We start from the raw sequence: 20,409 nt of genomic DNA on the forward strand, positions 1-20,409 counted from the left end.
TGTTTGTTTTGTTTTTTCATCTTAGCATCTAAAGTCCTCCACAACCTGGCCTTAAGGTACATTTCAAACATCTACAACATTTACCTTTGTTTAAAATGACCTATTTATTCACTGTTGTCAAATAGATACTTTTCTCCCTTGGAGCTTTGCTCAAGTTGTTCCCTCTGCCTAGAATATCCTTCTCTCATATATTTGTCCATCAGATCTTTCTTATTCATCTTTCAAGGCTCAACTCAAATTTGAACTTCTCTATAAGGGCTTTCCTGACCACAGGACCAGGATTGTGTTCTCTCTCCTATGAACTCCCACAGCTCTTCAAACCTCTATTGCAGTGATTTCCAAAATGTGATCCCTGAATCAGCAGTATCAGTATCAGTATCAGCTGGGGACTTGTTAGAAAGCCAAATTTTGGGTCCCTCTCCAGACCTACTGAATCAGAAGCTCTGGGTATGGTGCCCAGCAGTCTGTTTTCAAACAAGCCCTGTATGATTCCAATTCCAGGCTGGTGTGGGGGAGAGGGGGGGCAGTGAGGGGTGACCAGGCTGGCAGAGGGGGGCAGTGAGGGGCGACCAGGCCAGCATGGGGGCTGTGAGGGGTGACCAAGCCAGCATGGAGGGGCAGTTGGGGGCAACTAGGTGAGCGGGCGGGGGCAGTTGGGGGCGACCATGTCAGCAGGGGGGACAGTTGGGGGCAACCAGGCCAGCAGAGGGGGGCAGTGAGGGGGAAACCAGGCTGGCAGGGGGGCAGTTGGGGTGACCAGGCCAGCAGGGAGGGCAATTTGGGGCAACCAGGTTGGCAGGGGGGCAGTTGGGGGCGACTAGGCCAGCGGGGGGGGGGGGGCAGTTAGGGGCGACCAAGTCAGCAGAAAGGGGCAGTTAAGGGCGACTAGGCCAGCAGAGGGGGGCTGTTGGAGATGATCAGGCCGGTGGGGGGGGGCAGTAGGGGGCGACTATGCTGGCAGGTGGAGGCAGTTAGGGGCAACCAGGCTGGTGGGGGGGGAGGGGAGTTTGGGGCAACCAGGTTGCCGGGGGGGGGGGGCAGATGGGGGCGACCAGGCTGGCGGGGGGGGGGGGCGTTAGAGGTGATCAGGCAGAGGCAGTTAGGGACGATCAGGCAGGCAGGCAGGTGAGCAGTTAGGAGCCAGCGGTCCTGGATTGTGAGAGGAATGTCTGACTGTCAGTTTAGGCACAATCCCTGATTGGGCAGTCGGACATCCCCCAAGGGGTCCTGATTGGAGAGGTTGCAGGCTGGGCTGAGGGGACCTCCCCCACTGTGCATGAATTTTGTGCACCAGGCTTCTAGTTGTATCTATAAATAAATTAGATAATAACTATTGCATAGTGTGCCTATATACTGTCTATCTATCTATCTATCTATCTATCTATCTATCTATCTATCTATCTATCTATCCATCCATCTATAAAAGCCAAGCGACCGGAACAATGGAACAATCAGAACGACCGGTCACTATGACGTGCACTGCAGCAGCCAAATGGCTCAATTGGGGCTCCAATTGGCACCCCCAACCTCCCACGGCGCCTCCCTCTGGCTGGCCCTGCCCCTGATTGCCCCCCCTCCCATCAGGGGCAGGGCCGGCTGGCCAATCTCCCGTGGTGCCCCCCCTGGATGACCTCCTGCGCCCCCCTCCATGCTGGCCCAGCCCCGATTGGCCCCCATTGGGACAGGCTGGCTGGACGCCATCCGTGCACGAATTTGTGCACCGGGCCTCTAGTCAATACATAAAATTGAGATATAATTCATTGAAAATAATGGGAAATACCTTTTGTTATAGTAAAAGCCAACATAAAGTTTTACAAGTTCACTAACTGAAAAACAAGCTAAAAGAAGACAATAATCTAATTTGACTAATGTTTCATTTATTGCTTGAAGTTAAATAACAGATTCAGATAGCTACTGGATTTGTAAAAATCTTTAGTAAGACAAAACAACATTGGTGAATAATTTAGAAGATTCACTAACTAGCATTATTTTGCTTTAACAGAATACCTTTTTTCTTAAAAAAATATAAAACTAAAATTTTAAACTGGTTCTTGTCATAATTCAAAATATCTAATTAAACATAATTATTTCTAAGTAAAATTTAATTATCAGTTTACTGAAACAAAGCCACTGTAAAAGTACTTTTCCTAAAGTTACAATATAATAGGAAAATAAATAAGTCCAAATATTTTGTTGTGAAAATTTCAACAAAACTGATCAAATCCAAGAGAAATAAATCTGAACAATTATTATCTACTTTTAAAAACAAAAAAGCATCCTTTCTAATTAGGTATCTTTGTAATTTGTCTTATTAATATAAAGAGCACTGTCTTATTTTTGTTTTTAGAAAATACCATCAAATATTCCCAGAAAAGACTTCATTTCGTCAGCTTTATCATCAGGATGGTACCTACTGGGGGGAAAAAAAGCAAATGTAAATATAACTATTATTGTAACACAATTTATTTTAAAATACACAATAAATAATGTAATAAATACAAAATGAATAAACTTGAAGATTGCTGAAAGCTTAATATGTCAAGTGAACTTCAATATGCATAACCTTGTGGGAAGTCTTGTGGTGGAAAATTAAACTTCATAAACTGTCAGATAAGTTCCTTAGATATATCTTTAAACATATTAGAAAATAATGTCAGTTAATCAATACATCTATGACTTTGACTATTCAAGAGGTGGGGGAAATTGCTACAGAGTTACTCATAAAAATGAGCAGCAGTGGGTCATTTATTAGACTTAATGTAGCTTTCCCCCCATTGAACATGTAGAATTATGAAAGAACTGGTTGGCTAAAATATAACTTGAACTTTTGAAATATTAGCTGATCTCATTTGGATTTCTTATTTATGTATGTATGTATGTATGTATGTATGTTAGTTACTACAATATTATTGACTATATTTCCTATGCTGTACTTTACATCCCCATGAGAAGGTTAGCTCACCAGGGATCTAAAATTTCAATGTCTTTAAGTACATAAAATAATCAAGGAAAAAGAATGCTGAATTTCTCTGTAAAAAATTGTTATTGGTATTTCTTGGTATGTCTTTAAAGGGCTCTTACCTTAAATCAATTTTGTTTTTACATTCACTGTTTCTAACAAAGAAATCCACTTTCTTGACATAACTTGAAGAATTTGATCTTTTTTCAGAGTGAGGAAAGTATAGCCTTTCAATCACTGGTGACAGATTTTGTTGTTTTTCTTTTTGTAAATGGACCTATATTTTGAGTTTTAAATAAAACAGCCATCATTGAAAGTTTAACTATTCAAATAGAATTTAAAAGAAAAACAATGTAACACTTTAAAAAAGTATTTTCCCCAAATAAAAGTAAAATAAAAAGTGCTTCTTACAATATTTGTATTTTCATCTTGTTGAGGAAATGTCACTGAGGATGCGCCAAACTTGGATGTAGCAGAATTTAATAAATAAATATCTGGCTCCTCTTGTGATGAAACAAAACTAAAAATCAAAGTTAATTATTTGTAAAATATGTCAAATAAGATAAACAAATCATTCCAACTTAGAGATCAATAATTCTTTGGAGAATATGATTAAAGTTTACCATATTTGTCACCATAAAGATTGATGCCCTGTTTCTTAAGACTCATGGAGACTTGGTGTATCTCCTTTCCTTTGGACAAACAACAACTTAGATATTCCAAATTAGATAAGAATACTATTTTAAAGAGCAACTGAAATAATCACTCAACTATTTTCTTTAAAAAATTGGGTCTCATGCTTAATTGTCTTTCATCTAGCAATCTGTAAATCTTTTCTAGGTCTCCCTTTTAACCTCCTTTCCTTATTCTGGTCTCTGTGTGGACAGACATTTCTAGTTATCTTCCTATGTATAACTTTATAGTAGAATTCACCTTTAATCTTCTGTATTCAATTCATTCATTAAAAAACACCTGTTATTTGCTTCCATATCTCAGATATTGTACTAGGATCTGAGAATAAAGTGGTAAGGAAATCTTCAGGGAGTTACAGTTAGTAGAGGAACAGACAATAAGGAAATACATATCATTCTACAAATCCCTACGATGATTTTTTTTGTAATCAAACTGTTTATCCTGTGCTTAACAATCTTAGGTGATACCTTACTGCCTACTATGGAGGTAAAAAACTAGAGGCCTCTAGGCTACATCCAAACTACAGACATTATAATTATTACTTTTGGAGGAGGGCACTAGAGATTATCACATTTTTAAAATTAGTTGTCAAAATTACAAGTCAGGAGATATCACATAACATTTTAGATGCCTAGCATTTTATTTTTTTAAACTAGAATATTTGATAATACTAGACACCCATTTCCTGCATAGCAACAACTCGCTGGAGCTGAGTAGTGGTTTCTCTCTTTAGATGGAATACTCTACAGTTGGCTTTGACTCACCAAGTCCTGAAGTCAGGTTGAGTCTGTACCTATAAGATGCCTACAGACTCCTAATATGGTGCCTAATATGGCATTTAAGGTTTTTCACATCAGACCTCAGCAATCTCAGCCTTAATGCTGTGGTCAGACCACACTTTATTGATCCTTGAGCATAAGGATGCCTTTTAAAACCTTATCCCTTGCATATGCTTCTTCTACTTGCAATGCCTTATTGAACTCCTATTTAGCTTTCAAGTCTTGTAAAAAATGAAGATTCCTGGGCTCTAGCCCCAGAGACCACGATTCAGAAAGTTTAGTGTGGGGCCCAGGAGTGTGCATTTTAAACATCACCCCCTAGGTCAGTGATTCTCAACCTTCTGGCCCTTTAAATACAGTTCCTCATGTTGTGACCCAACCATAAAATTATTTTTGTTGCTACTTCATAACTGTAATGTTGCTACTGTTATGAATCATAATGTAAATATCTGATATGCAGGATGGTCTTAGGCGACCCCTGTGAAAGGGTCGTTCGACCACCAAAGGGGTCGCGACCCATAGGTTGAGAACCACTGCCCTAGGTGATTCTGATGCAAGTGGTCTGACAACAGCACTTTGAAAAACACAGCTCTAAGATTAAGAGGATTTAGTTTGGGTAATACTTTACAGCTTCTCTGACATCTTAAGACTTGATGCCCATCTCCAATTACATGTCAGGAGAATATAAAATTGTAAAAAGTTGTACAAACTTGTATTCCAAATCCAAGTTCTAAAACTTGCCTGTTTGACATTTCTCTTTGGAATTTGCTCTCTGACTCTTGGAGGCATAGTTCATGTTCCCTGGTAATTGAACTCAAAGTGTTTCCAAATCCTATATAAAGAGATAACATTTTGAAATAAAATGCCAGGAAACAGCTGAATGGAGCTTTTCACAAGATCTAAAAGGGCTCACTTTATACAACAAGTATGACCTGGCTAAGGAAGGAATGCATAATTCTTCTCAATAATAAAATTTCATTTGCATAGCTAAATAAGGGAACAAAAATAAGAGAGTAAAACCATGAAATATGTAGGGTAGCTTATTAGTCACTATATTAAAAGGTCTCTAAGTCACTATTATTTACTTACTAAAGGCCCGATGCACAAAATTCATACAAGAGGCTTGGCCCTCACAGCCATGGCGGCTTGCCTCTTGGCCCTCGCAGCCCTGGCTTCATCCAGAAGGAGGTTCGGAAGGTCGTTTGGCTGTCTGGTCTAATTAGCATATTATGCTTTTATTATTATAGATTTTTAATTCATGTAAATGATCAAATTAAAGTTCATTCAATATTTTCAATGGTCTACATGTAATTAAGATAATTAAAATGTTTCTATACACAGGGAAACATATTGTAATTGATTTTCCCAGTGTCAAAGCTATGCCTCATAGGATTAGGCTGTCTTGAATGATCAGTATAAATTGCTTCTTAACTTACAGTAGACAGTGCTTTTAATTTTGAGGTAGGGACCAGTAGTTGTCTTGTAATATAGGAAATTGTGCCTACTGATCCCATGCTGGAGATTTTTCTGGTCTACGTTGTGAAGGTGGTCAAATCCTATTCCTTCTGAAAGGAGTATTAGCTCTTTAGGTAATTCTTAGAACCCTGAAACAATATTTCAACTTCTATTTGCTTCCTTAAGAAAGCCTTTTTGAAAATAGGACTGGGGTGGATACATTAAAAGTAAACTATAATTCTGAGGAAATGATTTCCCTTCTTGCAGCCATCATGGGAGAGACTGTCATCATCTCACTGTCATGTCATACACTTACCAAGATTTCCACTTCACTGTTTTAGTGAACAGGAGTAAGTCTGCCAGTAACTCAAGGAACTAAATCCCATTATTTTTGGATTGAATGTGACTTAAATACAATATTTAATGCAAAGAAATAAATCCTTTCCTATTTATTTGTACCTGATAAAGTTAATAGTTCTCCTATAAATAAAAGTTATCTTTATTTTCTTGGCTAGCAGATGAATACTTTTAGAAAGGAAATATTTTTGTCCCAAATATTAGCAGACCATGTGCGATCTTAGAATGGAGAGCTGGATAGTTTGTTTTATGAGAAAAAATTGAATAAACAATCTGAATTTGAATAGGGTCTTTAACTAGATAGGGGAATAACATAATAGAAAAAGCTTATTTGTATACTATCCTCATGGAAGGACCTTGACCCTTGTCCTCAGGAGGAGGAAATGCTATCTGTGGAAGGGTCGAATTTTCAGTTCTGCTAAAAATTATAATCTTAACAAACCAAAGCTAATTAAGCAAACAAATAAAAAAAGACAAAAAAAATTAGTCCCAGAGGCTGAACTGAAAAACATTCAAAGAATATCTCAAGAAGTTATTTCATGCTAACATACAATTTTACCTGATGTTTTTGTGTTATCAGCTGAAAAGCTAGTAACTTCCATTAAGTTTTCATCATCAAAATCATCCCAAACTTCATTTTCCAATTCGAAGTTCACATTCAAAACTTCTGAAAATGGAGAGTTGTTTTTATCCACATCTATCAAATTCTGGTTTCCAGATGCATTAAGATTTCTGTTAAACAGCACTGCTTGAGGAGCTTTCTCATTTAAAGTTGTAGAATAGATCCAGCTAGAAAAATCTGCCATGGGTATGGAGAAAAGAGTATGGGTACTTTCTAAACCATAAGCATATCATCTACTGATCTATCAAACATACCTTTTAAGTATAAAACAGAGGTCTTGAATAGCTTTCAAAAGCATTGGGTCAAGCATTATTGAATACTGTTTAACCAATTCTATTCACTCAATTACACACACTGATAGTTGAGCTGACTTTAATTTTTAATGGATTCTTGTAGATTGAATAAAATTTCCATCTTAATTCCTATATGAGAATAACCCCACTCCAAGCTAGAGTTATTATTGGAAAATGGTCTTCCTCCCTTCAGCTCTTCTCCCTACAAGTTAATTTTTAGTATTTTTATGAAATATATTTATCCAAAATATATCTTAATTTTTCTCCTGCTAAAAAATCTTTAGTGCTTTACATTGTTTGAAGGCTGGGCTTAGAGCCAGACTACCTGGGTGAAAATTCCACCTTCCTCATTTACTAGTTGTATGATCTTAGACAAGAAACTTAAACCCGCTGAGCCTAGTTTTCTCCTCTGTGGAATGATAATAATATCTACAAGATTGTTATGGGGACTAAATGACTTCTCTTGTGCAGTTTTCCATGCCAGTGTGCTAATAATTGTTTAATGACTGCTTCTCCAAAAAGTATGAATATACATACATATTGTTTGTTTTATGTATTATATATATTTATTATAAGCAAAGGATATGCAGCACACAAAATTTGCAAATAATAAAATATACAGCATGCTTTATTATAAGTTCCATATATCTAATTGATTCTCACTGAATGTTTTCATTGAATTTTGCCAAACTTTTACATCTATGGTTGCAATTGACAAGTGAATGTAATTCTCACATGAATGTTGTTTGATATTTTTGTTGACGTTAACAAATAGGATAAAAGTTAAATAACAAAGACATATGTTGGGACTTTACCCATTCATCCACTGACTCAAGCAACTTGTTTGCTGAATTGGATTATATTTTTCAAATACTAGATGAATACTCCCTCAGTTTTTTTTGTGCTATTCACAATGTAATGGCTACAGACACAATACACTTCTAAATTTAATTTGTACTATTAACATTTTCTACATCACCTTTTTAAGTCTAAACAACAAACAAAACAATAAACCAAGTCTTGATTTGTGTGTTTGCTGATTTCCATGGTATAAATACTTACACTTTGGTTGATTTTAAGGTATCAACATAACATCACTGAATGCAAAGTTGAAAAGAAAGGCTAATAGCACCCTATTGTATAATATTTTCATTATATAGATACAAATATAGATGTAAAGAATCTCAAGAACACAGACAATAAAACGTAGTAGAATAAGTAGGATCTGATTACTTTTGAGTACTTATAGCCTTTGTTTTTAATATTTTTTATTTAATTGAAAGTTTATATATAATTAAACTTCTAATAATAGTTGAAAGATTCCCAAAATTTTAATAATAATCTCTCACAAGCCAGTATAAGCTTGCTCCAATCACTGCTAAGTTTCCTTCATTTTAAAGATCTTCTATCTTCTTCTTCACCTTTCCAAATCCTATTTTGTCCTTCAACTGCACCTACAACTACAGTTCACATTATTCTACTTTGTCCTTAAACTTCACCTACAACTACAGTTCACATTATTTTGTACATTGGTACACATTCACAATATAATATGTCCTAAAAATAGAACTAGGTACAAAGTGCATAGGGAATAGGACCTAAACTTACAATGGCAGTCAGAGTAACCACCTTTCAGATAGTAACATGGTAAGATGGTAACATTGGAATTTGAACTTGATAGAATTTTGTGACTATGGAGCAGGGCAAGAAGGAAAGTCAAGATATTCCATGAAGGGAGAACAGCATGTGAAAAGCATAACAGTATGAGAGATAAGAGAGTGCTTGGAAAACTGTATGTTTTCAGATTTTATGGAACACAAAGTAGAAGGAGAAGGCAGGGCCCACTGAGATTGCATAGGCAGTTAAGTGTGAGATTGTGTTGAAGCTTGTTTGACATGTTAAGAAATTTACTTTATTTTTCTTATAGGCAATGAATATTAAACATATTTTAGCAAGAAGCTTACATGATCAGGTATGCCTATTAGGTCACCTGGAATAGTATGAATTAGAGGATGAGATTGGAAGCAAAGAAAAAAAGTTAAGAAAGCCACTGCAATAAGTGAAAGACAATGAATATTTAAATTAGAGTAACAGCAGAAGAAACAGAGAGGAAAAAATAGATATAGAGATGTTTAGGTGGTAAAATACATAGGACTTGGTGATTAATTACATGTGAGGTAAGATATTTAGGCTGACTCTTTTCTGCCTTTTAGCAGCTTGGAAAATAAGAGAGTTCTTTCACTCAGCTAAGGAAAAATGAAAAGGAGCAGAGTGAGGTATAGAGAAAACAGAAAGAAAGAATTCAGATGCTGACATGTTAACTTTTAGGTGGATATGTCTAGAAAGGTGATGCATAAATGGGTCAGGGGCTAGACAGGAAGATCTATATGGGAGTATAGATTTAGAAATCATCCAAAGATAGGTAGTAATTGAAGACATGGGCTTAGGTGACATTGCCTAAGAAAGCTTTATAAAGTGAGAGGAAACAAACAAACAAAAAGGATCCTTTTGCAACATCAACGGAAAGAAAAGCCCGAGCAGTTGAAGAAGTAGCAGGAGACCCAATTTTGAGCGGTTTAATCGAAACCAAAGGAGAGATTTCCAAAAGGAAGGACAAGACAGAGTGTCAAATACTACAAAGCTCAAAGAAAATGAAAGGTGAAAGGAGTTCATTGAATTCAGCATGTAGGAGGTCACTAAATGGTCTGAGAAAAAGCAGTTTCAAAGGAGTGATGGAGAACTCAAATTTTAGTGAGTGAAGAGTGATAAGGAGGTAAAGAAGTGAGGACAGTGAGTATAAATTGCTCTTTCAAAATTTTTGTTTCAATGGGAAAGAAAGAGATAGAGAGTATAAAGACTACTGATTCTGTTTTTAATCTGCCTGGCATGCTTGTCTTTTAGTAGGAGTATCTTGTTCTTTGAGGAAACTGCCTCCAACATTCCATGTGAGGCTGGTGAGGATGTCATTCATTGCACTCTGGCTTCCCCAGTGCCACAGTGGGTGGAACACATGGCCCAGTCTTCAGGGTACAGGGAATACTTAAAGCAGGGGTGGGGAACATCTAGGCTGAGGACCATATAAGGCCTGAGAAATTTGGTCTGGCCCTGCCAAGGGATTAGGGGTGAGTTAATTAAACATTTGACCAAATATAGTGGGCTAATTTGTAAGTTGATAATTTTGTATGGCCCTCGAATGATGTTAAAAATATCCCAATGGCCCTTGGCAAAAAAAAAAAAAAAAAAAAAAAAAAAAAAAAAAAAGGGTTTCCCACTCCTGGCTTAAAGAATGAACACAACACTCAAATGAGGCCAATTGGGATGAACTCTGGTCTGCGAAAGCTAATAGGGAACACTGCATTTTTCTACTGAAGCTGTTAAACTGGGAAAATGTGAGCTGGGGGCATATTACCATGTGAGAAATCCCACTTAAAAAATAAAGCCAATTAATAACCAGGATATCTAAATAAATGAGTGAAAACCAGAGGCATGATGGAATCATTTGAATGCCTGGATCTAGAAAAATTAAAGCCAGATAACCTGTCTGGACTTAGCTTACATGAGATAATTGGTTTCCTTTTTTTGAATAGAATTTCTAGAAGTCAAAAAGGCCATAACTAGTTAGTTGGGGACATGGAGCTGAAGAGAAAAGAGATTTGAGCATATTTATATGCTAAAGAGAAAGAGACAATAGGGAAGAGAGCTTGTAAAAATGGGGGGGAAAAGAGAGGGATAAATGGTCTTTAAGTCCCAAGTAAGACAGGATTGGAAAGATTACGATTGCCAGTGGAAAGATAAACCCTGAATAGAAGAAAAGATCATTCTTTTTTAAGACAAATAGAAAGTTAATGATGGGTGCGGAGACAAAGAATTATAGAGTTGTGGGGTGGAAAGTTGAAAGAGTTCATATATTATTGGCTCAATTTTTAATTCTCACAGATAACTAAAAGTCAATTTCAATTTATAGAAATGGCGCTGAACTGGGAATCAAAAGATATGGATTCTATTTCTGGTTCTGCCATTAATTAGATGTGATTTTGGACAAGTCATTTAAACTCTCAAAGTTCTTGGCTTCTTTCACGGTAAAATGAGAAATTAAAATGTTATGATTCAACATGCTTTCTCATAAAATTTCTGGCATTTTTCTTCTTCCCTTTTGGAAATTGGAATACAGATAATAAAACTTGCTGTGTTTTTCTAAAAACATTTCTAAGAGCAATATTGGAATAGATTTACAGTATGTTTTGTCACCAAAGGCTAATGTATGAAAAGTGTAGTTTAGCCGAAACCGGTTTGGCTCAGTGGATAGAGCGTCGGCCTGCGGACTGAAGGGTCCCAGGTTCGATTCCGGTCAAGGGCATGTACCTGGGTTGCGGGCACATCCCCAGTGGGAGATGTGCGGGAGGCAGCTGATCGACGTTCCTCTCTCATCGATGTTTCTAACTCTCTCTCTCCCTTCCTCTCTGTAAAAAATCAATAAAATAAAATAAAATAAAATAAAAAAGTATAGTTTACATTATTCTTAGTAATAATAGTACCAAATACTATGGTAAGAGTTTTACATACATTATCTCATTTAATGCTAAAATATAATCAGATGAGGGTATCAAGAAAAACGGGTAAGTATAGTATGAAAGGTTACACAACTACTAAATGGCAGAGCTAGAATACTATCTAATAAAAGAGTAATATGCAAATTGACCATCACTCTAACACACATGATGGCCAGTAGGGCAGGGCAGTTGGGGGGACCAGGCCTGCAGGGGAGGGCAGTTGGGGGCGACCAGGCCTGCAGGAGAGGGCAGTTAGGGACAATCAGGCCAGCAGAGGAGCAGTTAGGCATTGATCATGCTGGCAGGGGAGTAGTTAGGGGTGATCAGGCTGGCAGGCAGAAGCAGTTAGGGGCAATCAGGCAGGCAGGCAGGTGAGTGGTTGGGAGCCAGCAGTCCTGGACTATGAGAGGGATGTCCCAGATTGGAGAGGGTGCAGCCTGGGCTGAGGGACACCTCCCTCCTCCCCGTGCACGAATTTCATGCACCAGACCTCTAGTATACTATATAGATCCTTCTTTCAAAAGAGGGGGTAGTCACTGCAGGAGAGGGGCAGAAAGATGGCGGATGTGGTCATGGGCAGAGACAAGTGACAGGAGAAGTGCCTCCTATCACTGCCCCTGTCCTGCATCTGGGTCATCATGAAGAGCTCGCCCGAGGTGTCCAGAATCAAACAGGAAGCACTCATGCTCATGGCTAACACTATGGAACACTTTGTTCAATATCTAGCCACCTATTCCTACAGACATGGCAGTGGAAAAGAAAAGAAAGCACTTACAATGATTTATTAAATACTGCAGAAGAATCAGAAACTTTCCAGTTTCTTGCAGACATATTACCAAAGAAGATACCAGCCAGTATATATCTAAAAATACTTAAGTAGAAGAGAGAAGAAGAAGAGGAGGGGGATAACAATGTTGATGAAAGTGATGATAAAGCAGAATCCTACATCCCAAAAAAAATTCTTTTGAAGTCCACCTAGTGAGGAGGATCCTGGATTAGCCCAGTCTTTAGTCTCCTCACCTTTCAGAGGCTTCAAAGACACTGTGCTCCTTCCTGGGATGCAGGGCCTGATGCACCTACACCATAAATGTCCAGAAGGAAAGTTGTCAGGCCCACAATGTAGTTGGAGGGCATGAAGAGAGAGCTGTCTGTACAGCCAAAGACAATTCTGCTTAACTTTCATTTAGGGATAGAATTCAAAGAGCTTCTAAATACCAGTTATGTAAAAGCAACTACATTCAGTTTTAGCTCAATGTAGTTTATGTTACATTTTGTTACATTATATGTAGTATGTTACATTTACATTTTTGTATTTCAAGAAAATTTGAATATTTGTCTAAATACTGCATCTTGAACTTAAAAGTTTTTTAATTAAAAGTTGTATTTTTTTTAACTTTCCATTGCACTGTTTTACTGTGAACATCTGCTATTTTTGTAAAATAGTTTTTATACTTTAAATAACAAACTAATCAACTGAATTTAGTTGCTAAAGGGAATTTATCTTATCCCTCAGGTGGGTTGGGGCATAACACTTGAAACCTACTGATTTCTATCAAATGAAGACCAGGGTGAATCACTGACTTGCTCACACAGAGTTGAACAGAGCCTTGGTTAGGACCCAGGACTTCATTGGGGACTCAAAGGCAGAAGTCTCTTCTAAACATTCCCTGCCTCAGAGAGAATAAGTAAATAGAATATAAAGATATGGTTCATCACCTCTGAACATTTATAAGTCCCTAAAGTGAAGCAGCCCAGGAGTGAAAGAACATATAGAAGCCCAGACCAGCAAAGAACTGTCCAGCCATGTCACTGTTGTTGAAAACCACTAAGTTTTACAGTGTCTTGTTATGCAACAATAATAACTGATACAATATACTTTAAAAAATAATACATTGTTGTCTCAGAACTGTCCAGATGCCAGCACGCTATTATAATTCTGCTTTCTGATATAGTGAAAAAATGTTCCTTTTAAGAAATATTTAAACTTAGAAAAAAAGAAAAAGAAAAAGCCAAACCCCAACCACACGCTAAATTGAATATTTAATACATTCTGTAGGAATATAAGGAATGCAACAAAGATGAGAATTTTATAATATACGTTAGACATTTATGTAAAAACTGTTCCATTTTTCCCAAAGAAATTTCCTCAAAATCTTGTCTTTGCTATTTTCTTCGGAGCAATAACCTGTAATTTCTACTCGAGCAGATAAGGGGTTCCATTGTGTTGGGCAGTAATTATAACTTTATGTTTCAAGTCATTATCACCTACAAACACTCCCTTTAATTTATTTCACTGCACAGTCTCACTGTACTGTTTCATAGTGAAAACACACTCCACTCAAATTCAAAGAGCCTGAACAGAAGCTAGAAGCCCAAGGATGTTTAGGTACTGCTTTAGTAACAATGTCTACTGGCACACACCTCCTATTCATTCATACTATTAAAGCTATGTTAATGAAAAAGGAACTCGGGAATGAGATCATTAACTATAACCAAATACATTCTAAATATAAATACCATGTGTTTCCTGATCAGTATCAGGCAAACATCTAAACCATCCACCCCGAGTTCTAAGAGAAAAAGGTCAGAGACAATTACAAAGAAGGTGCTTCACATTATTAGGTCGATTTTGAAAACAAGGAGGTTCCTGGGTTAATGCCTTTAGTCTTTCTTTTTATCAGAGATTTCTGTCGATCCTGATGTTGGTAATCCATTTATGTCTGCACCCTTATAGTCTATTTTGCCTTTGCTTGTGTCATTGGATTCTTGCACAGCTTTTCTAGGCCATATGCAACTAACAAAGGGGGAAATCAGAGGGTATATGTATGGCTCCAGGAACTTTTTGTAGATCCAGAGCAGAACTGGAATGATGATACAAGGAATGCACACCATTGTCCCAGGTGGGAGCTCCTGAGCCGCAACCACCAAGCCCAAATGGAAATGTCTGCACTTCCGGAGGGAGGGACCTCAAAAGTTGTATGTATTTTTGCAGTAAATGCTCTGTAGATCAAATTTTAGAACCCTCTATTATTCTAATGCCTTCCTTATTACCTGTGACACCTTTGTGAAATTTAAAAATAAGCATTTCTAGCATTTTTATCCCTAGAGAAAAATTTCAAGTCAAATCATAAATTTAAAAAGAAATTATTACCTCTGCATAAGCATATTCTTCTTAAACATTTTAGAATCTTTTGTATATTGAAGATATCTCATTTACTGTTCCTTTCTTTACACCCACGATAACTTTTTATTATCCATAAGAGAAAACCATAAGCTCTGTATTTTTTCACATTGGGTAAATTTTTGGCTCTTATCCTTTTAATCTTTTTTAAAAAATTGAGTTATTTACACCCAGTAAAAGCATCCTTAATGTTCAATCTGTTGGTTGTGTAAGCAAGTAGTTCCATCACCCCAAATATTCCCACATACCCTTTTCCCTATTCCCAGGCAACCACTGATGTTTTCTGCTCTCTTGTTTTTAAAGTTTATTTTTTAAAATAAATTTTAAAATCCAAAAAAGGGGGGTAGCATTAAGCAACACAGTTTTCATTGGAGGTTAAAGTATCATGATGAGACTTTTATATCATATATAAATTGGATTTGGAATAGTGGGCAGAAAAGAAATAAAAGTAGAAAAACTCTGTGAAAACAACATACTAGTAAAAGTAAGTACAGGGAAGGATAAACTCTGCTATGTAGTACAAGGAGTAAGTTATAGGTTGAAGAGAGATAAAAATAAGAGGGTTGAAAATCTTATACCTTCTAAGCATGTTGTAGTGACATTCAGGCTTTGAACAATTGGAAAAATGCTCTGATCCTCTAGGTGAGATCAGGGGATTCTTCTTAATCTTATATTGGGCCTAATGGCTATCATGGTGTCATAAGAAGTTGTGGGTACTCCAGCCCTTGCTTACTTAAGATCTTAAATTAGGGTTAGAAGAAGCATAATGACAGCTTAAAGAAAAGTGTGGCAATAGATACCAAGACCTTTTGGTATGGTTCAATAGATACACACATGAAATTATTTTCAGAAAACCCCACGCTTATCATTTCTACATATAGTTACTGAAAAAACAACTCTATGGCCAGGATTATTTCTCACACATTTTAACAGACTGGTTATTAAATATGACCCAATATGATGCTCTTAATGGCAGGATCCAGACTAATGATGAGCCAATCACAATATTAAAAAAATGTATATGCATTATCTCATTAATTGAATGACAAACACAGATAAAAGGCAAACCTAGATTACACACCAGCTATATCCTATAAATTAGATTATATTCTTACTAGAGGCTGGGTGCACGAATTTGTGCACCTGTGGGGTCCCTTGGCCTGGCCTGTGGGGATCAGCTGAAACTGGCTCTCTGATATCCTCTGAGGGGTCCCAGGTTGTGAGAGGGTGGTTCTTGGGTGGCGCACCCCAGAATCGGGCTCCTTCCTCTCTGATTCTGGGTGTTACCCGAGAACCGCAGCTGCCAAGTCACTGCAGCTTGGCAGCTCCTGTGTTGAGTGTCTGTTCCCTGGTGATCAGTGTGTGTCATAGATATTGGTGGGCTGCTTAGGCTTTTATATATATAGATATATCACAGAAATTGTAAGAGTCATAGGTTTTAGAGATATTAAAGGTCACCTATTTTAATCTCTTAATTTTAAAGGTAAGGCCCAAAGAAATAATTTTCCCAAGGTCACATGGTCAATTTGTAAAATTGGACTAATTTTATAAACAACATTATTTTAAATAATTCTAAAGATATGTAAAAGTAATAGTTCAGCATTTTAATACCTTCTGTACTCAAAGATCCCTTATTTCCTCAGCTTTTCCTCATAGTATCTTTAAATAAAAATAGTCAACACTATATAGGGAAGATTTTTTTTTTTTAATTCTAAGACAGATATAGTAAGACCATCTGAAATAACAGATCCAAAGAATTTAAAATTGGTTCAATAACCCAAGAGAAAAATGTTGCCAAATTTATAACCATAATGATTTCAGATGTTGATTTTTCTTTTTTTTTTTCTTTCTTTTTTTTGTAATTCAATTCTTTATTAAGGAAATTCGATTCTTTTGTTACAATTTTAGATTTGTGCTTGCAAACATTTAACATGGGGTTGGGGAGGGGAAACCAAGAACAACCCACACCACCCTTTCCTTTCCCCAGCTTCTGCTGCAGAAGCTGGACCTAGAATAGGGCTCCAGAGAGGGGTTTTCACTTGAACCTTGCCTGGCTCGAGCTCCGGGGCCCCAAAATGCCTTCATAACCTGGGAACCGGGCTCTGGGTAGTGTTGGGGGAGCTCTGGGTCGCCGCCTCCTAGACTGTGTAGGGGAACAGCTGGGTCGCCACCTCCCAGACAGCGTCGGGGGGACCACTGAGTCGCCTTCTCTTGAACAGCGTCGGGGGACCGCTGGGTCCCCTTCTCTTGAACAGCGTTGGGGGACCGCTGGGTCCCCTTCTCTTGAACAGTGTTGGGGGACCACTAGGTCGCCTTCTCCCGGACAGCGTCGGGGGACCGCTGGGTCCCCTTCTCTTGGACAGCGTCGGGGGACCGCTGGGTCCCCTTCTCTTGAACAGCGTCAGGGGACCTCTGGATCGCCTTCTCTTGAACAGCGTCGGGGGACCGCTGGGTCCCCTTCTCTTGGACAGCGTCGGGGGACCGCTGGGTCCCCTTCTCTTGAACAGTGTCGGGGGACCACTAGGTCGCCTTCTCCCGGACAGCGTCGGGGGACCGCTGGGTCCCCTTCTCTTGGACAGCGTCGGGGGACCGCTGGGTCCCCAGATTTTTCAATAACATTATTTGTTAATCCAAAATAATGAGAAATCATATTCTCTCTCAAGTCAATATCAATGGTAATTTACCTTTATCTTGATAATCAGATGGTTCTTGTTGAACATTTGCACAGATTTCATGCTGATCCCTCTGCTCCAGTATAGATAATTCAGGTGTGTTTAAATATTCTGACCTTTATAAAGATAAATAAAACTGTAAAAATTCTAAAGAAAATAATGAAATTAATCTGACTCTGAAAAATACTTATTCATATAAAGGAAAAAAAAGGGATGGTTCATTCACTCAACATTTCTATGATAAACTGTAGCAGCCTGGATAGTAAAGGGTAAAAAACAGGTTTTAATAGAATCAAGAGATACTTAGTCATCTTTATATGCCCCAAATATGTAGACTATCTGCTATCTATGTATAGCCTTAAAAATCTGTTGCTAATGCTACTTTCTGTTAGATAGAAAAGATAGGATCTCTTGAAGTAGTGTTGGCATCTGTTCTGCATGAGTTAAGTATATTAAATATCATCCCTGCATATAAAATTCCCTTATCCGAATGGGAAATGACATATAGTATTGCCATCTAGGCATCAAAACATAGGTAAAGGATGCTGACTTATTAACTAGGAATACGAGCTTCAGTTATTTCACCTCTACAATGGAATAAAAATACCTTATGTTAAGGGCAAAAGACATAATATATAAAAGTAAAAATTTTTAATTATAAAGTATTTTATTATAAATCTGAGGTATTATTAGTATACAGTGGACCTCTAAATGGAAAAGGTTAGACTTTGTACACAAACATGAATTCTCTTTTTAAACTATACTCATCACCTGTCAAATTTAGAAAGCAGAGAGAGCCTGATAGAATGACATATAGGATGGGTAGTTTCTGAGGGAAGAGATTATTCAATGAATGTTAAAGTATTCTTTAACAGTAGAGTTCTAAGTAAGTTTAGGGTCTGAAAGATAATGTAACTCTTATGATGTCATTACCTTATGTAACCAAATTATTACCATGATTTGAAAGTAGCTAGTGACCACCCTTCTCTGGGTAAATGACTACTTGGAGGAACACAGAGTTTATGATGAATATTTTACCTTGATATACTAGGAAGAGAAGCTTTTGGAGTAAAACCAAACTCCTTAAGGTCCACACTTTGAGATTTATTCATTTGCATCTATTAATGAAAAAAAAAGTTTGGCTACCAATTTCACATCAATACCTTTTAACAAATGAGCCAAATAGTAAAATTCCTGCTGGTACATAAAGACCAAAAACTAATGAATTATGAACTTAGGCTAGTTCTCAAATCATATTTCCTTCTTAGGCCCTTCTTAAATGTAGATATTCTTCAAGGTTCTTTACTAGATATTATTCTCACTCTACACATTCTCAATCAAAGATTTCATCTACTCCCGTAGCTTTAATGATTAACTACATGTGAATGACTCTCAAATATATATTTTTAGCTTAGCTCTCTCCTAATTTTCAAACAGTTTTGTCTGGCTGTCTGTAAAACAACTTTAGCTAGACATATTGCAGGCCTCTAAATTCACTATTTCCCAAATTGAACTTATAGTGTCTCTACACCTCCAAGCTTGCTTTTCCTTCGGAGTTCCTACCCCAATGAGGCCCTACATTTTTTCCCAGTTGCTCGAGCCAGAAAGTTGGTCATTATCTTTAACTACTCCTCTGTCACCCCTCATAACCATTTAAGTACCAAGCTAGTTGATTCTATCTATGGAAAATATTTTATACTTCTCTGTGTTGCTACTTGCCACTACACTAGACTAGGCAATCATCTTGCTTGCATTATTGTAAAACCCACCTAATGAATCCTTACATTCCTTTTGTATCATTCACTAATCCATTCTCTACATTGCATACATAATAAACTTTACCAAATGCAATTCTGATCATGTCACTGATTAAAGTCCTTCAGTGACTACCCAGTACTTTCAGGATAAAGTCCAAATCCTTAAAATAGCAAACAGATGTTTATGATCTAGCTTCTACTTACTTTTCCAGCTTCATCTCTCTCCACTCCCCCCACCACTTATAACTGAAGTCCAGACATATTGTATTACTTCAATTTTCTAACTGAAGAGATCTCTATCTCTTTCTCAACTCTGAAACACTGCATATTCTCTACATATAGAATATTTTTCTGTCCCTCTCTACCACCATCCTGGTGCCCACCTCTTCATACTTTGCTTATGCCAATATATCCCTTAGGTCTCAATCATGATTATTAGGAATCTTTTCCTGACCTATAAAGTGTGAAGTGAATACACTTTCTATCTAAGTGCAAGTTATCCTACACTTCTGCCACAGAATCACCTATAATACTATACTGGAAAAGCCTATTTACTTAGCTATCTCCTTCACTCAACTGTAAGCTCTATGAGAACTAGGGCTAAAACTGTCTTATTCACCACTGTATCTTAGCACCTATTATAGTGCTTGGCATATTTTTGGTGCTCAATACTATGGAAAGGAAAAAAAAACTAATATGGAATAAATATGAAAGAAAGGAAAAACATGAGCAGCTAAAAAATTCTCTCAGATGGTAGTCATTTCAAACTGCATGCCTCTCCCTGTTTCCCAATATTCCCCTTGATTTACCCTCAGGATTTAGGATCTTCATTCTTATACAAGCTCTAGAAAAGAAACAGCCATCTTCTTGACGTGGTTATTTTGTGGCCTGACCCATTATTTTGCCCTGGCTATGATGACTTAGGCTTAGAATAAGTGTGCTAGTGACTAGCCTATTCAACAGTAGGAACTCCCATTTCTTCATTATTTGGAAGGGAGGCTCTTGCTCAGTACTCATCTAGGTGCATAAATCAAAATTAACTCACACTTCCCAGCCCAGTACAGCAAAGACTGAGCCAGAAAAGGGCAAGA

The 20,409-nt window shown here is 37.5% G+C and overlaps 2 protein-coding genes and 1 pseudogene across 2 annotated transcripts in view; 1 reads left to right on the plus strand and 2 right to left on the minus strand.

Annotated features, from left to right (window-relative positions):
- Positions 1-2,343: 2,343 nt before the first annotated feature.
- HFM1 (helicase for meiosis 1) overlaps positions 2,344-20,409 on the minus strand; it is a 109,447-nt gene continuing 91,381 nt past the window's right edge. The window contains exons 32-38 of the mRNA XM_036351359.1: positions 18,600-18,679; positions 17,574-17,677; positions 6,803-6,910; positions 5,173-5,263; positions 3,371-3,479; positions 3,082-3,236; positions 2,344-2,413 (exon numbers count right to left, since the gene is read on the minus strand). Of these exons, the coding sequence (XP_036207252.1) occupies positions 2,344-2,413; positions 3,082-3,236; positions 3,371-3,479; positions 5,173-5,263; positions 6,803-6,910; positions 17,574-17,677; positions 18,600-18,679 (717 nt within the window). The remainder of the gene's footprint in view (positions 2,414-3,081; positions 3,237-3,370; positions 3,480-5,172; positions 5,264-6,802; positions 6,911-17,573; positions 17,678-18,599; positions 18,680-20,409) is intronic.
- On the plus strand, positions 12,266-12,687 carry LOC118677480 (annotated as a pseudogene).
- LOC118676837 (UPF0729 protein C18orf32 homolog) lies at positions 14,161-14,628 on the minus strand. The gene has a single exon (XM_036351370.1). The coding sequence runs from the start codon at positions 14,598-14,600 to the stop codon at positions 14,370-14,372; it is 231 nt and encodes a 76-aa protein (XP_036207263.1). The 5' UTR covers positions 14,601-14,628; the 3' UTR covers positions 14,161-14,369.

Source organism: Myotis myotis, unplaced genomic scaffold (genome assembly GCF_014108235.1).
Source record: "Myotis myotis isolate mMyoMyo1 unplaced genomic scaffold, mMyoMyo1.p scaffold_m19_p_2, whole genome shotgun sequence".
Classification (NCBI taxonomy): Eukaryota; Metazoa; Chordata; class Mammalia; order Chiroptera; family Vespertilionidae; genus Myotis; species Myotis myotis.

Bases quoted from the DNA above. Each gene is read 5' to 3' on its own strand.
- LOC118676837 (XM_036351370.1), bottom strand. From the start codon at position 14,600: ATGGTGTGCATTCCTTGTATCATCATTCCAGTTCTGCTCTGGATCTAC.